General features: G+C 31.1%; 2 protein-coding genes across 2 annotated transcripts; both read left to right on the top strand.

Moving 5' to 3' along the window:
• The first annotated feature begins 2,466 nt into the window (after positions 1 to 2,466).
• On the top strand, positions 2,467 to 8,973 carry LOC100803130 (homeobox protein HD1). The gene is made up of 6 exons (XM_003525691.4): positions 2,467 to 2,946; positions 3,507 to 3,627; positions 7,306 to 7,496; positions 7,607 to 7,738; positions 8,438 to 8,574; positions 8,665 to 8,973. The coding sequence occupies exons 1-6, from the start codon at positions 2,662 to 2,664 to the stop codon at positions 8,678 to 8,680; spliced, it is 882 nt and encodes a 293-aa protein (XP_003525739.1). The 5' UTR covers positions 2,467 to 2,661; the 3' UTR covers positions 8,681 to 8,973.
• A 2,003-nt stretch (positions 8,974 to 10,976) lies between these two features.
• LOC100801553 (bifunctional dTDP-4-dehydrorhamnose 3,5-epimerase/dTDP-4-dehydrorhamnose reductase) lies at positions 10,977 to 11,934 on the top strand. Its single transcript, XM_006579545.4, is given in 2 exon segments — positions 10,977 to 11,783; positions 11,785 to 11,934. Coding segments are annotated over 2 exon segments (735 nt in total). The 5' UTR covers positions 10,977 to 11,156; the 3' UTR covers positions 11,893 to 11,934.
• The last annotated feature ends 7,448 nt before the right edge of the window (positions 11,935 to 19,382 follow it).

The following is a 19,382-nucleotide window of genomic DNA, read 5'->3' as shown; positions in this document are numbered from 1 at the left end:
TCTTATATGGTTAAGATCTCTTTTCTTTTTATATAATTTTGTTAGAGCGTATTCTTTGGAACTGGAAGCATTGCTGGGTGCGGATGTTTAAAATATTTTTATATTCAAGTCGCGCTAAACCTCTGTGTTTTATTTTTGGTGCAACTAACTATCAATAAATTATGTGGTCATCAAGTTTATCCTCAATAGATTCATAGCTCACCCATAATATAGATACTTAATGCTAAACCTAATCTTTAAAGTTTATTGATTAATTTGTTTTGACTTTTGAACCACAATCGTCTACATTTAAATCTTCACGACTTCATAGTTGGTAATAATTAATAGCTATAAACTAAAAAAACTGTAATATATATACTAAACTTTGCTTAATTAAAATTTTGTTAGCAATCTATGTCACATATTTACACTCAACAAAGGGGTTAAAAAAACTGTAGTATAAATTAGGATCTCACAAAATACATGCACCAGCAAAAACAACAGTTAAGGTCCTCAAAATGGTTTTAGATGAAACCAAATAAATAGGATACCTCATCAATAAACTAGTTGCCACCTTAGTACTTGTCGTTTGCTTCTAATGCTATATTATAATTTAAAAAAGTTCTTTACGCCATCCATAGAAAAATTATATTACATTTTTGGGATACTTATAGTTTTAATTTTTTAATTAACTTTAAACTCTTTAATTTTTTATTTATTGACCAAATTTTTTAACTATATTTCTATTTTTAATTTTCATGTTTTTTATATTGTGTATTCTACTATTAATTTTATTCAATATTTTCTTACAATTTTAGTTAATATATTATATATTAAGTTATTAATTTTATTTTAATTCAAATAATATATGAATAAATTAAAAATATAAAGTTATCAATTAAATTATATTTTTAATTAAATGTGTATTTTTAAGTCTGTTATATAACTATCACTATTATTATTATTATTATTATTATTATTATTATTATTATTATTATTATTATTAAACTAATTAATTCATATTTTAAAATTATAAAAAATATAACAATTAATAAAATCTTTATAGTTTGTATATATGTTTACAAAAATTATAGAGGAATATACTAGCTACATAGTTAGATACTTATTGTCATTCTCCTCAACATTTAAAATTGGATAATATTCATAATCTAATCAAATTTCTATGCAAGTTTGAGATTTTTTTGATGTCTAATTTTAACTTTGGAAGGTTACATCTCCTTATATAACTTTTCTTATAAAGGACAAATTTTTTTTTTAAACACTAGAGATAAGTATTTACGCTATGTTTGGTTAGGGTGAAAATGTGAAGAATGAAAGTAAACTTGTTTGGTTAGGGTGAAAATGATATGAAAGTTTTTTTTTTTTTAAATGTGGATCCCACAAAACAATAAATACATATAAAATTGAGATGAAATAGGTTGAAAAAAATTATGAGAGAATTCAAAATTCTGAAAAATTTTAAATTCTAAGAATTTAAAAGGTAAAAAAAATATTTAGAGTGTGATTGGATGAGAGAATTTAAAATTATGATAAATTTTAAATTCTAAGAATTTTAAATATTTCAATTGAAATTATTTTATTTTCAAATTTTTGTGTTTGGATAAAAAAAATAAAAAATGTGAGGGTGAAAGAAAATGAATATAAAGAGAAAAAAATATATGATTGGTGTGTTTTCAAAGAAGATAATATTAATGCGGTATGGGGAGTCACAGGGAACCAAGACACGACAACATACACCACCACACTCTCGACCACAACATTCAGTCTACGACGCAAGACATGACCCAAGTCCTCCGCCTCAACGAGTATCTCTGTCGCATGATGGACAGCGACAACTGATCCCCTAACAGGCGGGTGCATTTTTATGTGCTCCCTACACCCGCACCCGATCAACCCTCCACGAGTTTGGACGATAATTCTTAAAGAAAAGGATCATGTAGTGAGGAAAGAGTTACGAGTTTGAAAATAAGATTTCGAAAACTTTCAAGTGGAAGAGAGGATGAAAGTGATAAAGAAAACACAAGAACGTTTTGAAATATAAAAAAAAAAAATTCAATTTCTTATATTTTAGAAGAAAATTAAAATTATATATTTTTAATTATTTAAAATTCTATTTTAAAATCTAAAAAAATTAAATTATTCATAAAAAACATCCAAATAATAAAGTTTAGAATAAAAAAATTTAAATTCTTTAATAAATTAATTTTCTGGATTAAAATTTCACAACATTTTTATTGTTTTCCTAATCCAACATGTGTAGTTCAAGTTTCTACACATGATTTTTCTCGTCAACAAGGACATATCACATTACCATTAATGTTAAAAGAATTAATGCTCTTTAAAACTAATTTTATCATACTATTTACGTGAATTAAATTAGTAGTTTTTAAAATGCAGAGACAAAATTGACACCAGTAAACCAAATAATTAATTTAACCGGAGTGAGAACATCATTACCCAAAATCAAATACCCCTTCTCTCGTCTCTTACCGAAAGAGATATCCTTTTCATTGCTTTAGCTTCCCTATGTCTCCGTCTATGTAAAATCGTTGTTCCTATCTCAGGGGGTTATAAAACACGCCGAAAACGAGAGATTACAATCATAAATAATCTCTGAATTTGCCTGCTCTTTGCTTCCGAACACCCCTTGCGTGAGTGGGAATGCAAGAAGCAGGGTTGGGAATGGGAATGGTGAGCGGAGAAGTGTCCGCCGCCGGCGACCACCATCACCACCACCGTCAAGTGAAGGCGGAGATAGCCACCCATCCACTCTATGAACAGCTTCTGTCTGCACACGTGTCATGCCTCCGCGTGGCCACACCCATCGATCAGTTGCCACTCATCGACGGTCAGTTATCGCAGTCCCACCATCTCCTCCGCTCTTATGCCTCACACCATTCCCATTCCCTCTCGCCCCATGACCGACAAGAACTTGACAACTTCATGGTACATTTTCTTTTCCCATTTCTCATCTCCTTTTTGTCCTTACTATTTGTAATTTTTATAAAATTATAAAGTTTGAGACTCTAATTTCATTTTTTTTTTTTAAATATGAGCAAATCTGGTCTATACTCTATATATTTACCGATCAAATTTTCTAAATTTTAGAAACTATTTTTGCATGATGATTAGTATACTTTACAAATATTAGACTCATATTTTATAAGAAAATGAATTTGAATATTTTTTCGATTTGAGAATATTGAATGAACATTTTTGAACCTTGAGACTTACTCTAAATTGATTCACCTAAATTTTTTGTTTAAAAAAACTTAATTGTGTATAAAAAATATTTTATGAGTTAATTTTATATAAGAAATATTCTAAGAATTAAATGTGATATTATAAAAAAATATTATTACTTAGAATATTGCCAATTATCTCTGTAGGTACATTTTCATATTTAGCTTCAATTCTTAAGAATTTATTTGTTTATGCCAATAATAAAAATTCGCGAATTGATGTGAATTTTATGATTAGTGTGACAATTTAATTATTTTATGCAGGCACAGTATTTGATTGTGTTGTGTACATTTAAAGAGCAGCTTCAGCAACATGTGAGGGTGCATGCCGTGGAGGCTGTGATGGCCTGCCGTGATATTGAAAGTACCTTGCAAGCTCTGACAGGTACTCTCTCCTTCGTTGGTTTCTTCTCTAAACATCGTCTCAGGAATTCAATTTATTTGTTGTCTGATTCTTTCGTTGGCTTTAATTATTATTATGCGAACAAGAGAAAGGCATCACTTGTGTATTAATTAAAAGCAAAGAAAATCGTTAGGCATGTAAGCTATTTCTGGTATGAGGTGCGGTTTCTTTTGGTTATTAATTCTTTTCTTGTCTTCGAAGCGATTTCAGAGAAAGGAATAGCATTAACCGATGCGTGTTTTCTCTGGGTCGGTTAAGGCTAATGAGAGTGGTTGTGTTACTACTAACGTTGTCTAGAGAAGTATACAGAAATAGGAATATAGAGAGTGGGTTTGTTTGGTGGAGGGTGGTACTCTCGCCCACCATGCTGCCATTGGCAACAACCTCTGATGCCGTAACTTTTCTTTGTTGGTTCAGAAATCCAACCGTTATGGATAATTCTAAATCCTCATACTTCATCTTTCCACAAAAGCACAAATTCTCCTACTAGTAGGCTTTAGATGTGTTTTATATCTCTAAAAGCATTAAATATTTTTTATTTTTCATTCATTATTTCATAAAAGATAGTAAAGTCCCCTTTGTCTGCAGAGAAAATGGTGAAAAAAGAAAATAAATAAATAAATAATAAAGTGATGTAACATTCATATTTTTATATTATATTTTAATTCAAAAACTTTAATCTCATGTGACTTTTATTTTTCTTTTCACTACCGAACGGAGCCTGAGAGAATATAGCATTACTCAACCGTTATATTGCTGAAAAATTTCTAGTATTAAAAACTTGGAACTAGTGCCACAAGCAAATTCATTCTGGAAAAATATTTTCTTTGACAACCCATAGACAGATAAAAAAGTATATATACTGATTTGATTTCTGAAACAAAAATAGACAATGATAAAAAGTCAGTGGCAAGATTTAGTGGAATCCCTCAATCAATTCTTTTATTCACAAGACTCATACCAATATCAAGACTTTCTTTTTAAGGAATTTCAGTTTAGTTCTGCTCATACAACATATTATTAAGAATATAAAGTGAGTATAAAATTGGAGTGAGAAGATTTTAAAATTGTTCATTTTATAATAAAAAGGATTAAGTTATAAAAGTATAATAATTAATCCTTAAAAAAAGTATAATATTTAATCAAAATAGTGACTAAACTTATACTGTCAATTGATAATATTTTCGACAATAACTAAAGACAATAATACTCTTGATCAAAAGGCTCAGGGTATTTTGATAATTTTAAACAAAAATCTAGATAGTTGTAGAAAAAAATTCAAATATTATAGTAATTTTCTAAGTTTAAAATAAAGCTTTTATAATTTTTCCAATTGTATTTTGTCTTAAAATGAGATTCAATATAGTTTGATGCATGAGGGAAATTTTGGTAATTTTCAGATTTTGGTCTAGAATAGCATTTAAATTTCATATTTGAACAGTACTTTATAATCTGAAGTCAATAGTGTATGTTAGAATTATCGGTCTCAAAAAATTATTTTCTTCACTGTCATCTTGGGATGCGAGAGGAAATAAATAAATAAAATATTATTATCATTTTGTACTTTAAAAGTTTTATTTTGATTTATGCTGACGTGATCGCAACATGACAGATCAACAAGTACATGGCATAACACTTAACACGTCACCTCATCATTTGTTAATAGAGACACTAAGATCCTTACGATTGATTAACTGGACTGATAAAATGTAATTTTGGGGATGTTTTTGCCATTTTCATGCTTTTATGCGAGGCCTCACATTTTTAAGAATGGAAATGGTGGTTTACTCAATAGAAAATGATATAAAAGGAATCTAAAATTGGAGTGTGAAGATTTTGAAATTGTTCATTTTATAATAAAGTCATTATAATTAATTAAAATATTGTAATTAAGATTGCAATAAAATATATTTGTTTATGATTATTTATATGTTAATCAACATATTTTCTTAGTAATTATAACTTTTATTTTTTTCTCGAAGATAAATATTACTAATCAGGAGGAACTGCATTAATAATAAAAAAATCATCAACATTACGTTGGTGCTAGTGGAATTAAAATCAAATGTCTAAAGTAAGATGTTAGTTTGAGTCTTAATTTTCTCACTTTCTTCATGTATATAATACATAGATAAAATATAATTAATTTTTTATTGTTTTAAAGTTATTTATAATTTTGTATTTCATATAAGTTTAATTTAGAGAAACTTTTCATACACTATTTTTTTTTCTTTTCAGATAAAGACAGAATTGAAAAATATTAAATTTTTTCATAAAGATATAAAAAGTGACAAATTAGAAAAAAGAAAGTAGTATTAATAATTTTAATAAAATATGAGATCAGATTTTCCAATTTCTTAACACACATTTCATTAGCTTGCATTGAGAATTGGAACTGGATTTGTTTATTATTTCCTCGAATTTTATTTATAAGACCAAAATTAAAAGGTAATGTTTGATTCTTTTTATTAGATTCACTTCAAATTCATAATGTCTCTTGCATTAATTATTTTTAAATTAAAATATCGTCGGTTAAAAAAAATTATAATGACAAACAAGTAGGAGAGAGGAAAAAAGGGAGTATTAATAATAATTATAATTTTGAAAAAAATATAAATTTAAGACATTTATTATTATTAAATTAATTAATTACTTTACTTACGATAAATTAGTTAATTGTCTTATAAATAGGATGAGAGAAAATATTATTATAATTTTATATTAATTGATATGGGTTTAATTTGGTAAAGTTTTTAACAAATATCCATGAAGAAAATAAGTAGGTAAAATAAATTAAACTGCTTTGTGTGAATAAGATAATTTAAAAAAGTTAAAGGCATGTAAATTAATTTTAATTTATGGAAAAAGTTTGATACATTTTATTATTATAAGAAGTTTCATCATCACTTGTTCAATAATCTTTGAAGACTAGTTTGATTGGGACTAGTGTTGGAGGAAGCGTGAGACTCTTCACTCTTGTGAGATGTGGAAAAGTCTGAGGTAATAACTGATAATAAGGTCACTAGTACCCTAGATAGGCAACCCCAATGACCCCATAAGCCTCTGGTAACATCTACTTACGTCTTCAATCATTGTCGCTTCCACTACTAGGAATACGAGGAAGTCTCAAGTCTCATTTAAGGCTATTAGAGATTAGGATAATTTCGTCTCAAAAATTGCCTTTAAATATTTTTAAATAAAATTAATTGACAATGTAAATTAAAGTAAGTTATAAATGGTTCAAAGTTGACTCATAGTTTGGCAGGAGTATTTAAAACCTCTTTGGATTCTTTCTTAGCGTGAGTAGTTTGAAACCTCGTTATGAAGACCTCTTTCTGAGTTGTCTCACTTGTAACAATGATTGTAACTTTCATACCATTCTTTACACTGTCTTTAATACTAGTATAAAGATAGAAGCAAAGAAAATGAGGTGAAATTGTTATAGTTCGTGCAATGTGTAGTGTTTATTACCACAGAACTAGCAGCTGGATCTTTAGTATTGAGATTAGTTACATCAATAATTCATCCTTAATATTCAACGGCTAGTTAATGCTAATCATACAAGTATGTATGTGCTCAAATCTAGTTAATAAAAAATGAAACACCTTTTCCCCCTAAGCTTTTTCAAACACATTCTATCTGATTCACTATGTGATTCAGGAGTCAGTTTGGGAGAAGGAACAGGTGCAACAATGTCAGATGATGAAGATGATTTGCAGATGGATGGCTCTTTAGACCAGTCTAGCGCTGAGGGACATGACTTAATGGGATTTGGTCCATTGCTTCCTACAGAATCTGAAAGGTCCCTGATGGAAAGAGTTCGTCAGGAGCTTAAGATTGAGCTCAAGCAGGTTATTCTTAAAAAGTCAACAATCAATGTGCATGCTGTTAGTGCAAGTGTGTCATTGACAATTTCTTTTTTCCTTGGCTTTGAATCACAATCCAGATTTAATATCTGCAGGGTTTTAAGTCTAGAATTGAAGATGTTAGGGAGGAAATATTAAGAAAACGGAGAGCTGGGAAATTGCCAGGCGACACAACATCGGTTTTAAAGGCCTGGTGGCAGCAACATGCTAAGTGGCCCTACCCAACTGTAAGTAATGTGTAAACCATCTTCTTCGTGAGCAATTGAGCATCACTCATTGTGTAAGCAAATTAACTAATTTCTGTCCCTTTATGTTTCATCAATCTTATAATTTATTTCTGTGTTTTGGTGAAACCAAAACTAGACTATTAAGGTTTATTATTGCTGCTGCATACATATTTACAAAAGCATGTTTATTGTTAGTTAACAACAAGAATAACAACAACGAAATCCTTATCCCACTGAGTGAAGTCAGCTAGCCGATGGGGTAGCTCTAACTCATTTGACATTGTACTTGAGCCATACGATTTACTTCCAAGTAATGACCTAAAATTAGTAAAAATCTGTCGTGGGTGATTCATGTTCAACATGCTGACCGTGACCAAATTTTATAGTGGTTGTCAAGGGCCTAAATCAACCCTTCTCCTTAAGCCGGGCTTGGGACTGACTATGAAACCATATGCAGAGTTGTTTCTTGTAAGCTAACCAGCGATAAATTATGCTGTGAAGAATTCATTCTATTAAGATCCAGCTAATTAGTGTGACTATGTATGCTTTATAATTGAAGGTTACTAATATTATTGACATTGTGCAAACGACATCATAGTATCTTTTAGGTTTTAGCTCGCAACACATTGATCATTTGATGATATGGTACTTCTGGGCTCTGGCTTAATTAGATTGTCACTAAATTTTTTATTCTTTCAGGAAGATGACAAGGCAAAACTTGTGGAGGAGACAGGGTTGCAGCTGAAGCAAATCAATAATTGGTTCATCAATCAAAGGAAACGCAACTGGCACAGCAACTCTCAATCAGTTACCTCTCTGAAGTCCAAGCGCAAGAGGTAGAGAGATTTAGTTTCGGGTTGGAACAGATATAGCAACATTTATATATGTTTATGGACTTTTAATTACTTTATGCTAATTGCTGACAGAGAGTATGCCCACTAAGGATTCCAGTCTGGTGCAGAAGATAATAGGTGATGCACTATAACATAAGATGGCTTACAAAAGTGATGGTTGTAAATTCATGGAATACATAACGGATACGAACTATTCTTCTTGTTGTGCATGGTTGCCTCCATTTCTTTCAAGTGTTTTTTATATGTAAATTGTTTGCTATGATTTGACTGGCCGAAGAAGTATTTTTAGCAGCTGAAAGGCTGCAAGTGTTTCCTATACTTGATTTGCTTACATGTACTATTATGTAAATTTTGTGTTGTACTTGATATCAGTTAAATTTACAAGTACTAACATCTCCATCCTTTGGAGGAGATAACTGTAATTTGTAAGGATGCAAAAAGGAATTTAAGGACGAATTGGCTAATGAAATCAAAGTGTTTCGGCTTCCCCGGTCAGCTGTTACATTGAGATACAGATATTTATCAGATATGTAAAAAGCCAAGACAACCAATTAAGCATGGTTAAACTTTTACGAAGAATTAGAGGGTGAAAAAGAAGATATTTGAGAATTTAAAGATGGAATATTCTGCTTTTAAAATTCAGGAAATTGTTAGTCAAGTGACAGTAAACATAGATCTAAAAGGTGGAAATGCAGATTACTTTTACCAAGTTTGATCCTCTTTCGTGACAAAAGTTAAAGAACTATCTCCTATGGAATACAAGATGTAAAACGAATAAGAGATAGAAAGACAAACAAAGATAATAACGTGGATCCAAAATATAAATATATATTACTGTGCCTGGTAACAGGTTTTCTTATGTTTCGTTTGATGGGATATATATGGCCCCAATTTGATGACAGTAATTTCAACCACTGGGGTTTGTCGGTGGAAACAACAGAATGTGATTCTCAGGTTTATGGCACTGCTGCTTTGGTCTACTTGTTCCTAATTCTGTGGTTGATGTTTGATGTGTATATTTTACTGTTGCTATTACAAACACATGTTTGATGTGTATATATTACTGGTCGATTTAACACTCCATCGTTTGATGCATGATGTAAAAACAACAGAGAGATATAAAAGAGAAAAAAGTGAGAAATATAAACAGGTAATGAGATGTAACATGAGAAAGATAAGAGAGAAAAAAATGAGGTGAAAGAAAAAGTAGAACTACTATTCAAATATATGAATATGATTATTAATGACAAAATTAGGAGCCATTAACAGTGACCAAGCAAGTGCTTGTAGGTTGACTGGTTGAGGCTACTTTGGGTGAATTGGTAAGTCAGGAAAATTAACATCAGCACTCAATGATTTTCCTTCACTAGCAAATTTTCTTTTCTTTTGGTATCATCTAGCAAATTAAAATAAACTTACGACATATCTGAAGTTGCAAGCCCTAGCTAGTTGTTACATCCCCTTCCTCAAATCCACATAACCAGAAAATTGAAACAAAGATTACCAGTGTACTGTGTGTATCGTCATTCCTCTTTGGCTTACTAGTAAAGCTACTCGCCTACTCAGCTGATTCTCGTTTTCAACTGGAAATATGCCGTAAGTGATGAGGCATATTTACAGAAATCATTTCTTATTTTCCTATTTTGGAAATTTTTTTGTAAAATATAACTTTTCTTATTTTGATTTTCTTTTAAAGAAACGATAAACTGTGTCTCTTAATATTCTTTCATCAGAATTATTATTAAAAGGAAAAGGCAAATAAACAAAAACATGCAAATATTGATTATCAATTTAGGTATTTTGTTTCACTAGAGTTTATCTTTCTTTTTTTCTATATTTTTATAAAATAAAATGAAATTGGAAGAGAGAGTAGAGGTTAAATTGAAAATAAAAAATGTAAAGAAATAGTAGATAATTTTAGTAACTAGTTTTTGAAGACATTTGAAAGGTATAATAAGGGTCTAATAAAGTTGTAAAATAAAAAGCATCTCCTTTGTATAGTGATGATATAGGTGATAGATAACATATATGTTAGGTTGTGTACCGGATTAATATTTCAAATAATTTTAAAAAAACTTATTTTTATAATGAAGTTATGTGGTATTTAATTAGGACTAGATAAAAAAATGATGATATTTATTAAAATTCTTTATAACTTATAACAAGTCTCAATAAGTCAAAATATACAAACTTCAATGAATTATTTTTAGGATGAATTTAAGTGGAATTTGTGTAATTTTTTTGTAAGATGTACAAATACCATACACATTCAACAATCACATTCAAAACGCATGAGACTTTCTAGACTTTTATTCTTTCTTTTTCTGTTAATTGTCAAACTTGTTTTCTTTCTTATTATATATAAATATAATTTCTTTCTTTTCCCTGTTGTTGAGAGTGACACAGACATTCATATGTATCACCTCATCAAATCTCATTGTAATGATTTTTCAATTGAGCCAGTAAACGAATCTTTAGTATTATTAGATAGATAGCAGAGATCTAGCGTATTCTCTCGCTCTTTCTTTTTCTCTCTTTCACTGTCACAGAGAGAGAGAGACATCATGGACTTCCCAGCCAACGGCGCCTCCGCGGCCCATTCCCTCAACTTCCTCATCTACGGCCGCGCGGGCTGGATTGGCGGCCTCCTCGGCACCCTCTGCCGTGCCCAGGGCATCCCCTTCCAATACGGCTCCGGCCGCCTCCAGAACCGCGCCTCCCTCCAAGCCGACATAGCCCAGCTCAAGCCCACTCACGTCTTCAACGCCGCCGGCGTCACGGGCCGCCCCAACGTCGATTGGTGCGAATCCCACAAAGTCGAGACCATCCGAACCAACGTCATCGGAACCCTCACCCTCGCCGACGTCTGCCGCGACCACGGCCTCATTCTCATCAACTACGCCACCGACTGCATCTTCGAGTACGACTCCGATCACCCCCTTGGATCCGGAATCGGCTTCAAAGAAACCGACATTCCGAATTCGATGACTATATTGGATGAACTGCTTCCTATCTCCATTGAGATGGGGAAGAGGAATCTGACTGGGATCTGGAACTTTACTAACCCTGGAGTGGTTAGTCACAATGAAATCTTGGAGATGTACAGGGATTATGTTGACCCCAATTTCACTTGGAAGAACTTCACTCTTGAGGAACAGGCGAAGGTGATTGTTGCTCCCAGGAGCAACAATTAATTAGCTTGACGCAGCCAAATTGAAGAAGGAATTTCCAGAGCTGTTGTCTATTAAGGATTCTCTTATTAAGTATGTCTTCGAGCCAAACCAGAAGGTTAAAGCTTGAGTGTAAAGGTCTAACTGTTTAAGGTTCCCATTTTTATTATTACCATTGTCCTCATTGATTTAAGTGTGTGGATTTTGTGTAGATGTCAAACACACAAACTTAAGGATTGCAATCATAGTGAACGATGCTACTGCCTTTAAAAATAGAAAAACAATTAGTTGATAATGCCCATAAAACTTGAGGCTTATAAACCAAGTGGAATATGATTTTCTGCGGTAAGACTTGGAAATCTTCAGTCCCATAACACAACATGACGAGTGAAAAATACCTATTCTTATGATCTTTTTATTCTTTTGTGTTCCATAAGGGTGGTGATACGATGCTTGCTGGGACAGTCTCACGGGGTTTGTTGCTGAGAAAGGACAAACCATTCAAAAAGTAACCAAGTCGCGCCCTGCACACCTTAATGTTCAATAGTGCTTTTCACTGTATTTGGCTATCAGGATCACTTATCAGTTCAAAGTTCACGCCAAATAAGCCCATTTTCAAATGCCAATGATAACATGCTTTAACCCGTCACCATAAGTCAACGATTTTCGTTCCTAATTTTATCCACACTTCATTCTTTTTACATTCTCATTTGCAAGGTTACGGCCATTTCCTGATTTAAATTCACTTGGGGGCATTCATACCCCTTTCTGCACTCCCACTCCTGAATCAAGACGAAGAAAAAAGACCAATTTTTGGTACTGTTTAAGTTAAAACATGTACTCTAGTTTTTTTTCGCTCCCAAATATATTTCTATAGTGAGAGAGACTAATGTTTCAGTATCATAAGGAGTTAAAATCAGGGTCATCACCAAATTTTTTGTTTCTCTATACGCAGGAATATTAAACTCAAATCAAAGGTCACGTCTTTCAGAAAACTTTGTTTTTCAACCAAAACACATTCGTATATGTTCGCCAGTTTTGACTTTCAACATTGTGCAGATCTTCTTTTTTTTTTTTTTTTTCTCACTTGTAATTGTTGGCTTGTATTAATATTTGAATGTATGATGCACGTGTTTGAAAATAAATTAAAGAAAAAAAATCATCTTTAAAAATGCAATTAAATGCTCTCGAAAACCATGTGACGAAACGAAGGCATACTTGGCTACTTTATTCACATTAAAAGATTTTTACTCCTGTAAGGATTAAAAAAAATGGTGATTCTATTCTATCCTTTATGAAGTCATTCCATTTTTGTATATCACCCAAGGAATTAAAGGATACCAATGTTATGGGTTTAAACTTAATCCATGATCCAATCCACCTTAATATAATTCAGTTGAATTTTGGATTTTTTTAAAATGTTTGGATTAAATTTGACTTAAACTGATTAAGATCCAATCATGAACGGATTGGATAATGAGTTTTATTTTTTTAATCCAATCCAACCTATATCATATAATTTAATTTATTAACAATATAAATTAATTATTAAATAAAAATATATTAGTACACATAATTTATTAAACACACGAAAAGCACATTCTCTATTTGGAAGCCACTTCAGGAGGGATTTATATGAACATAGAAGAGTAAAGAATAAAATAATGAGAAGACCAAAAAGAGTTTCCAGATAAAGTTTAATACTGGAGAACTTAGCTTAAAGGGGGATTTTGTTGTGTAAATTACATCAAATTCTTACGTGAAGCCTAAGAAAAAGGATTTCTTACATAAACAAAAGAAGTGAAACACACTCTCAAACACCTTTTTTAAGTACATCATCTCCTATTGATTAAAAATTATTTAAAACTACAAAATTATTAAAGAGATTCATTAAAATAAAATGCGGGACTCACAATTTTGTTTGTGCAATGAAAAAACAAAGTAATTTTAGATATGAAAGATATACTTTGTAAACTATAGTTTTATTTTAAAAATTGTTATTACATGATTTTTATATTCAAGTATTCTTTTATCTTTTCTTTTTACTTTTATCTTTCCTTCTATCATAAAAATGTTTATTAAATATCAAATTAATAAAATAAAAAAACACTCAACTATAGTATATTTGATAATTGAAAAAAAATAATCTAGTTATAAACAAGTTAAGATCAAAGATTTTTTTTTTCAATAAGTCAAGCCCAAACTATAAATTTAATTTATTTAAATGCACAAGTCAAGCTTAAATATCTTATATGTATATATATTTTTCATAAATTGAGTTTTTTTATTCATGGGAAAAACAAAGCTCAGAAATTGAGTTTGATTTCAAGCTATGGTGGTTGCATTATATTTTTATTCCCAACAAGTTAATGACCAAAAATTGATGATTTGGATAAAAGAGTACAACGTTTTTTCATTTATGAGAGAAGCCCAATATTAGGCTTAGGAGAGGGTGATACTAGGTGCACCCAGCATTTTAAGTGAATGGGCGAAAATGCTCTTCACTCAAGTTGATCCGTACGAGTCATATAAATTAATTTGATCCGTATGAATCACATGGTTCAACTTAATCCATACTCATACGGATCAACTTGATATGTACGACTCATATGGATCATATTGATCCGTATGAATCATACGAATTTTATACGAATCAAGTTGATCCGTATGTTTAAATTATATTTACGGATCAAGTTTATCCGTATAAATCATACGGATCAATCATAGAATAATTTTGGAATTAACAAAAAATGCTAAGTGCACAAGCAATAAAACGGCTGCATCCAGCATCACCCCTTAGGAGAAGGAAGACAACCCATCAATTGGGCCCAGTTTCCATTAGCAACTTAAAAACACGCGGACGAGTTATTTTATTACGCTCAGTATTGTCACTGCAATTGACTGTGGAGTATAAAAACATGGACAATGCTTCCGTTACACAATAATTAACAGAAATACAGCATATAATCGAGAGTACCTCAAAGAAAAAGAAAAATCGGATTCGCTAAGCATGATTTTAGAATTTGGATATCCACAGAATATATTCTCTATGCATAACTATGGTCTATGGGTATATATATTGATATGACAGAAATTGAACTTGAAGACTACATAAGCGATGACAACACATATTATTTAACCCCAAAAAAATATTATTTACTTTTGTTTTTGTTTGTATTTTTATATTTTTATAATAATAATAATAATTACTTAAAAATTTATTTTATAAATTACAAAAGTTTAATAGGCCAAGTAAAATAATAAAACAGAAAGCAATTTTATTTACAAATATTCATATAATTTTCTAAAATGATTACTTTGTAATATGTGTTTTAAGTTTACACTAATATAATAATAAAAGGTAAAATATAATAACAAATTACTTGTAAATAAAATAATATAATAATGGATTTTTTTTTAATTTATATGAATATAAGTAGAAGTATGATTATTTGTCCATTGGAAGAATCATCACAAAACAACATTTACCTTTACCTTATCTTGAAGTTCTACAATTTTCTTCTTGTAATTGCACATGTGATCACTTGTTGCATTGTTAATTAAGATTCCATAAACAAGTATCATTATTCTCTTCATTATTAATGCTAGTAATAGTATTGGCTTTTCACTTTCTTCGTTATTGACAATATTGGCTCTACACTCCTACAAAAATGATCATACTTATGACAAATATAATATTTAACATTATTTTATCAATATTTTCATTTATTCTACTAAAATTGCTTATAGCCTTTCATTTTCCATGACCTCTAATGGATTGTTGACTCCTTAAAATTGCCATGGTCTTTTCTTGGTTGGGCACGCACATTCTTTTCCTCTTTCACGACCACGATTTTTTTATTTCTTTCTTTTTCATTTTTCTTTCATCTACCCTTTGACTCTGGGGACTTGCTCCAAAGGCTTATCATGTATTCTCTCGAGCCTTTTTTCATATGCACAAAGTGAACCCATGATTGGTCCTCGGAGATCGAATCTAAATACTTAGACTCTTTAATTGTACAGACCATAAAATTTGTGGTTAAAGAGCAGGTGTTGAAAATATGTTTGATATTTTTAGTTTAAAAAAAAATAATTTAGTTTATGTTTTAAGAATTTGTTATTTGTTTGAAATTTTTAAGATATTATTTAGAATAAAAAATATATTATGAATTGGTTTTCTCTTTTTAAAAAAGATTAGGAATTTATGTTTATAAATAAATATTCTTGATATGAGAAAAAATAATATTCTTGAGGCTACAGATCTATCAAGACTCAAACATGGATCCAAGAACAAAGAAAGAAAATAAAAAAGAATAAAGAAGAGAAGTTTTTAATGTGTCTCAAACAGTTACAGACAAAGACATAAAGATAATTTAATGTGATTATTGTAAATAAAATCAAAATGATTGTAATAAAGTGGTCAAATAAATTAGTGATTTGTTAACATCGACAAAATCAAAATCCCAAATTCACGTGTGTGAAACTTTCATGTTAATTATTTTTAAAGTTTATATCATAAGTTGATATATAAATGATTCAACTAAAGCTAATTTAGGGAGTGTAAGACTTTATATTTTTTTTTTTTGTAATACTACAACACACCACTACTATAAAAAAGGACTTCAACGACGGTCTAAAGTGAGATACAACGACGTTTTTCGCCCGTCTTAGAATGTAACGTCGTTGAAGGTTATAAATTACAATGACGTGTATGAAAGCATCGTCTTAAAAAGTAAGCAACTTTCAAAGACGATGTTTACCTCAGCATCGTCTTTGAATGTAGACATTCTAAGGCGTTGCTGATGTAAGCACTGTCTTAGTAAACTGACATTCAAAGACGGTGCTGATGTAAATACCGTCTTAAAATGCTGACATTCAAAGACGTTACTGATGTAAACACCGTCCTTGAATTCAATATTATTTTTAATTATTGATATTTTTCTGGTTCATATCCCATCAGAAAAAATATAAATAATTAAAAATAACATATATTAGCATATACTAATTATGTTAATATATTATTCGGTCTCCGAATCATACGCAAATGACATTTGCCAAAAAAGATAATATATTCATAGGAAGTAGACTTCTGCTATAACTATTATATCCTATACTGCAATCACCACGTGGCTCTTGTTATCAATACACATAAATGTAAACTGTTGTTATTATTATTTGTCAACTATCAATTAACGACCATAAAAACTTTAGTTAAATTATACTTATAGCAGCTAAAAAAACATAAGTATATACCAAAAATGAGTATCTACCAATTTCACAATATTTCTCTGCACAAAAGCAATCGGCTGAGATTAAAATTTTAGAAGAAATAACATCAACAACCAAATGTACCTATAATTGGTTAAGGGTATAAAGTTAGCAAGCTTCCCACAATCTGGATCATCATCAAGACTGTGTGTGTCAAGAGCAACCCTCCAAACCTCTCCATCATACCAGACAACAGCATCTATGGCAGGCCCTTTATCATCATAACTCTAAAACATAAAATAGCATTGCCTTTTTAGTAAGATAACTCAGTTGACTAAATACTGAGCGAGATCAGGAGGTTACAAGCACCAAACCTCTTATATTTAATTATATGGATTGAACTCCAATATTTATTATTTAAAAAGTTTCACCATCTATATATGGTTCTTTTGAAAAGTTAATCACCATTTTAGACAGAGACAGACAGTCAAAGGGTAAAAAGACTAGACGAACAAAGAACAAAACCTCCCAGGTTAGAACAATCTTCCATCTTGAGGCTTTTGAGGATCTTTTTATTAGCAACAAATCGAGCAAATTCACCCCTGCATTGTTAATGTTGCAGAATAGACAAAATTAATCAGCAAAAAGTGGCAATGTGGTATCCTCTAGTCAAGCTTACATGGTACTACAAATTGTTTATGGCTTGGTGGTGGCCAAGTTATCAATTCTAAGAAAAATGAAATTTATAACTTTTTCAACAACAAATTGTACTGAGTTTTTTATATATATATAAAGCTTGTATTGAGATTCTTTTCTTATTAATAATATGCCAGCTAAAATATTTTTGGTACCTATAGTTTGGCAATTGCCAGCTAAGAAACACACGCTCACACAAATTAAAACATCTACTCCCTCCCACATACCAACCCAGTTATGTTAGTCATAATTAACTTTACTTATGATGATTATCATTATAAATACATAAATATTATAAAACAGAGAAAAGCAGCCTGGATACCAAGTTCTTCTTTGATTCTTGAGAGGTGGTTGGTGATTTTAGCCTAGCAAACAACTCTTGGATAAATGTATAGTCATTCTTCAATAAAGAGACAATCTAAAAATAACAGAGCATACAACAATAAGGACAATAGCCTCTACCAGAAAATCCTCACCTACCTCGATTCTCTTCCCTCTGTTGAAGATTCTGATTACCCCAATCCCTTTGACATCTTCCTCCACCTCGACCCTAACCACACCGTTCATGACACCTTCCTTGGCGCCAGGCTCTCCTGGACCAACGCCTCCGACGACGCGCTCGTTCTTCGATTAAAGAAGAAAGACAAGCACAGAGTCTTCCGGCAGTACTTCTAGCATATTCTCTCTGTCGCTGACGAGATTGAGCAACGAAGAAAAAAGGATATCAAGCTGTACGTGAACTTCGACGCCAGTGAGTGGCGATGGACGCGGAGCTGAAGAACAAGGTGAAGTCCGATCTGGACCAGTTCCTGAAGTCGAAGCAGTACTACCACCGGCTAGGCCGCGTTTAGAAGCGGAGCTACCTCCTTGAGTGGAAACTCACGAAAGGGAATTGGGAGTGCCGGACCAGCGAAAAGGGAGAGGGTGAGGGAGAGGGAGAAGGACCGTCTTATTACTCAGATACACTAAGAGGGAGAGGGGGAGGTACGACGACTTTTCCTCTTCGTACTCTCTCTCTAGAACCTTCGGTACTACAACTAGCATTAAAATTAAAATAAAAATTCTTTTCATTCAAAGACGGTTTTTCAAATGGACCGTCTTTGAATATTTGATAACAACGCCGGTCATATATCAAAATCACCTTTGTTTTGTTATTTTAATTGTACAAAGACGGTTTTCGTACAAACCGCCTTAAAAATATTTATTATATTTACAAAAATACCATCCTATTGAAGATAACGACATTTTGGAAGGACCGTCCTTGATCCAGTGTCGTAATAAGACTATTTTTTAATAGTGCACCAATCATAATAATTCTCATTTATAAGACAAAAAAAATTGAAAAAAGTTCAAACCATTGTTTCATCTCTCAATAAGTATATATAACTCACTAAATATATCTCTCAATTCTCGTATCCTAAACTATGTAACCACTTTTTAGAAATTAAAGAGAATATATATATATATATATATATATATATATATTCTATTACTTTGCCACACAGGCACATAGTAAGTTGATCCTCTCTTTATATAGAATAACCTATAATCATTACATGAATTCTCAATTGAAATACTAAATAAGTATAATGTGAATCATAAATACCTAATAGTTACATAGAAAATAACAATACCCTTTAAACAAAAAAATACAATCCGTTAATGTCTAATACAGTAATTTGCAACCGTGCGTTCATCTTCACTGAATGTAAAATT

Source organism: Glycine max, chromosome 5 (assembly GCF_000004515.6).
Source record: "Glycine max cultivar Williams 82 chromosome 5, Glycine_max_v4.0, whole genome shotgun sequence".
In the NCBI taxonomy this organism is placed as follows: domain Eukaryota; kingdom Viridiplantae; phylum Streptophyta; class Magnoliopsida; order Fabales; family Fabaceae; genus Glycine; species Glycine max.
Note: the sequence above shows the minus strand (reverse complement) of the source record. Positions and strands in the feature narration are given on the sequence as shown.

What these genes read in the sequence shown, in the direction of transcription:
- LOC100803130 (XM_003525691.4), top strand. Translation starts at nt 2,662, where the DNA reads ATGCAAGAAGCAGGGTTGGGAATGGGAATGGTGAGCGGAGAAGTGTCC. An exon ending in TACCTTGCAAGCTCTGACAG is followed by an intron (nt 3,628 to 7,305) that starts GTACTCTCTCCT and finishes TATGTGATTCAG; the next exon opens with GAGTCAGTTTGGGAGAAGGA. An exon ending in CTAAGTGGCCCTACCCAACT is followed by an intron (nt 7,739 to 8,437) that starts GTAAGTAATGTG and finishes TTATTCTTTCAG; the next exon opens with GAAGATGACAAGGCAAAACT.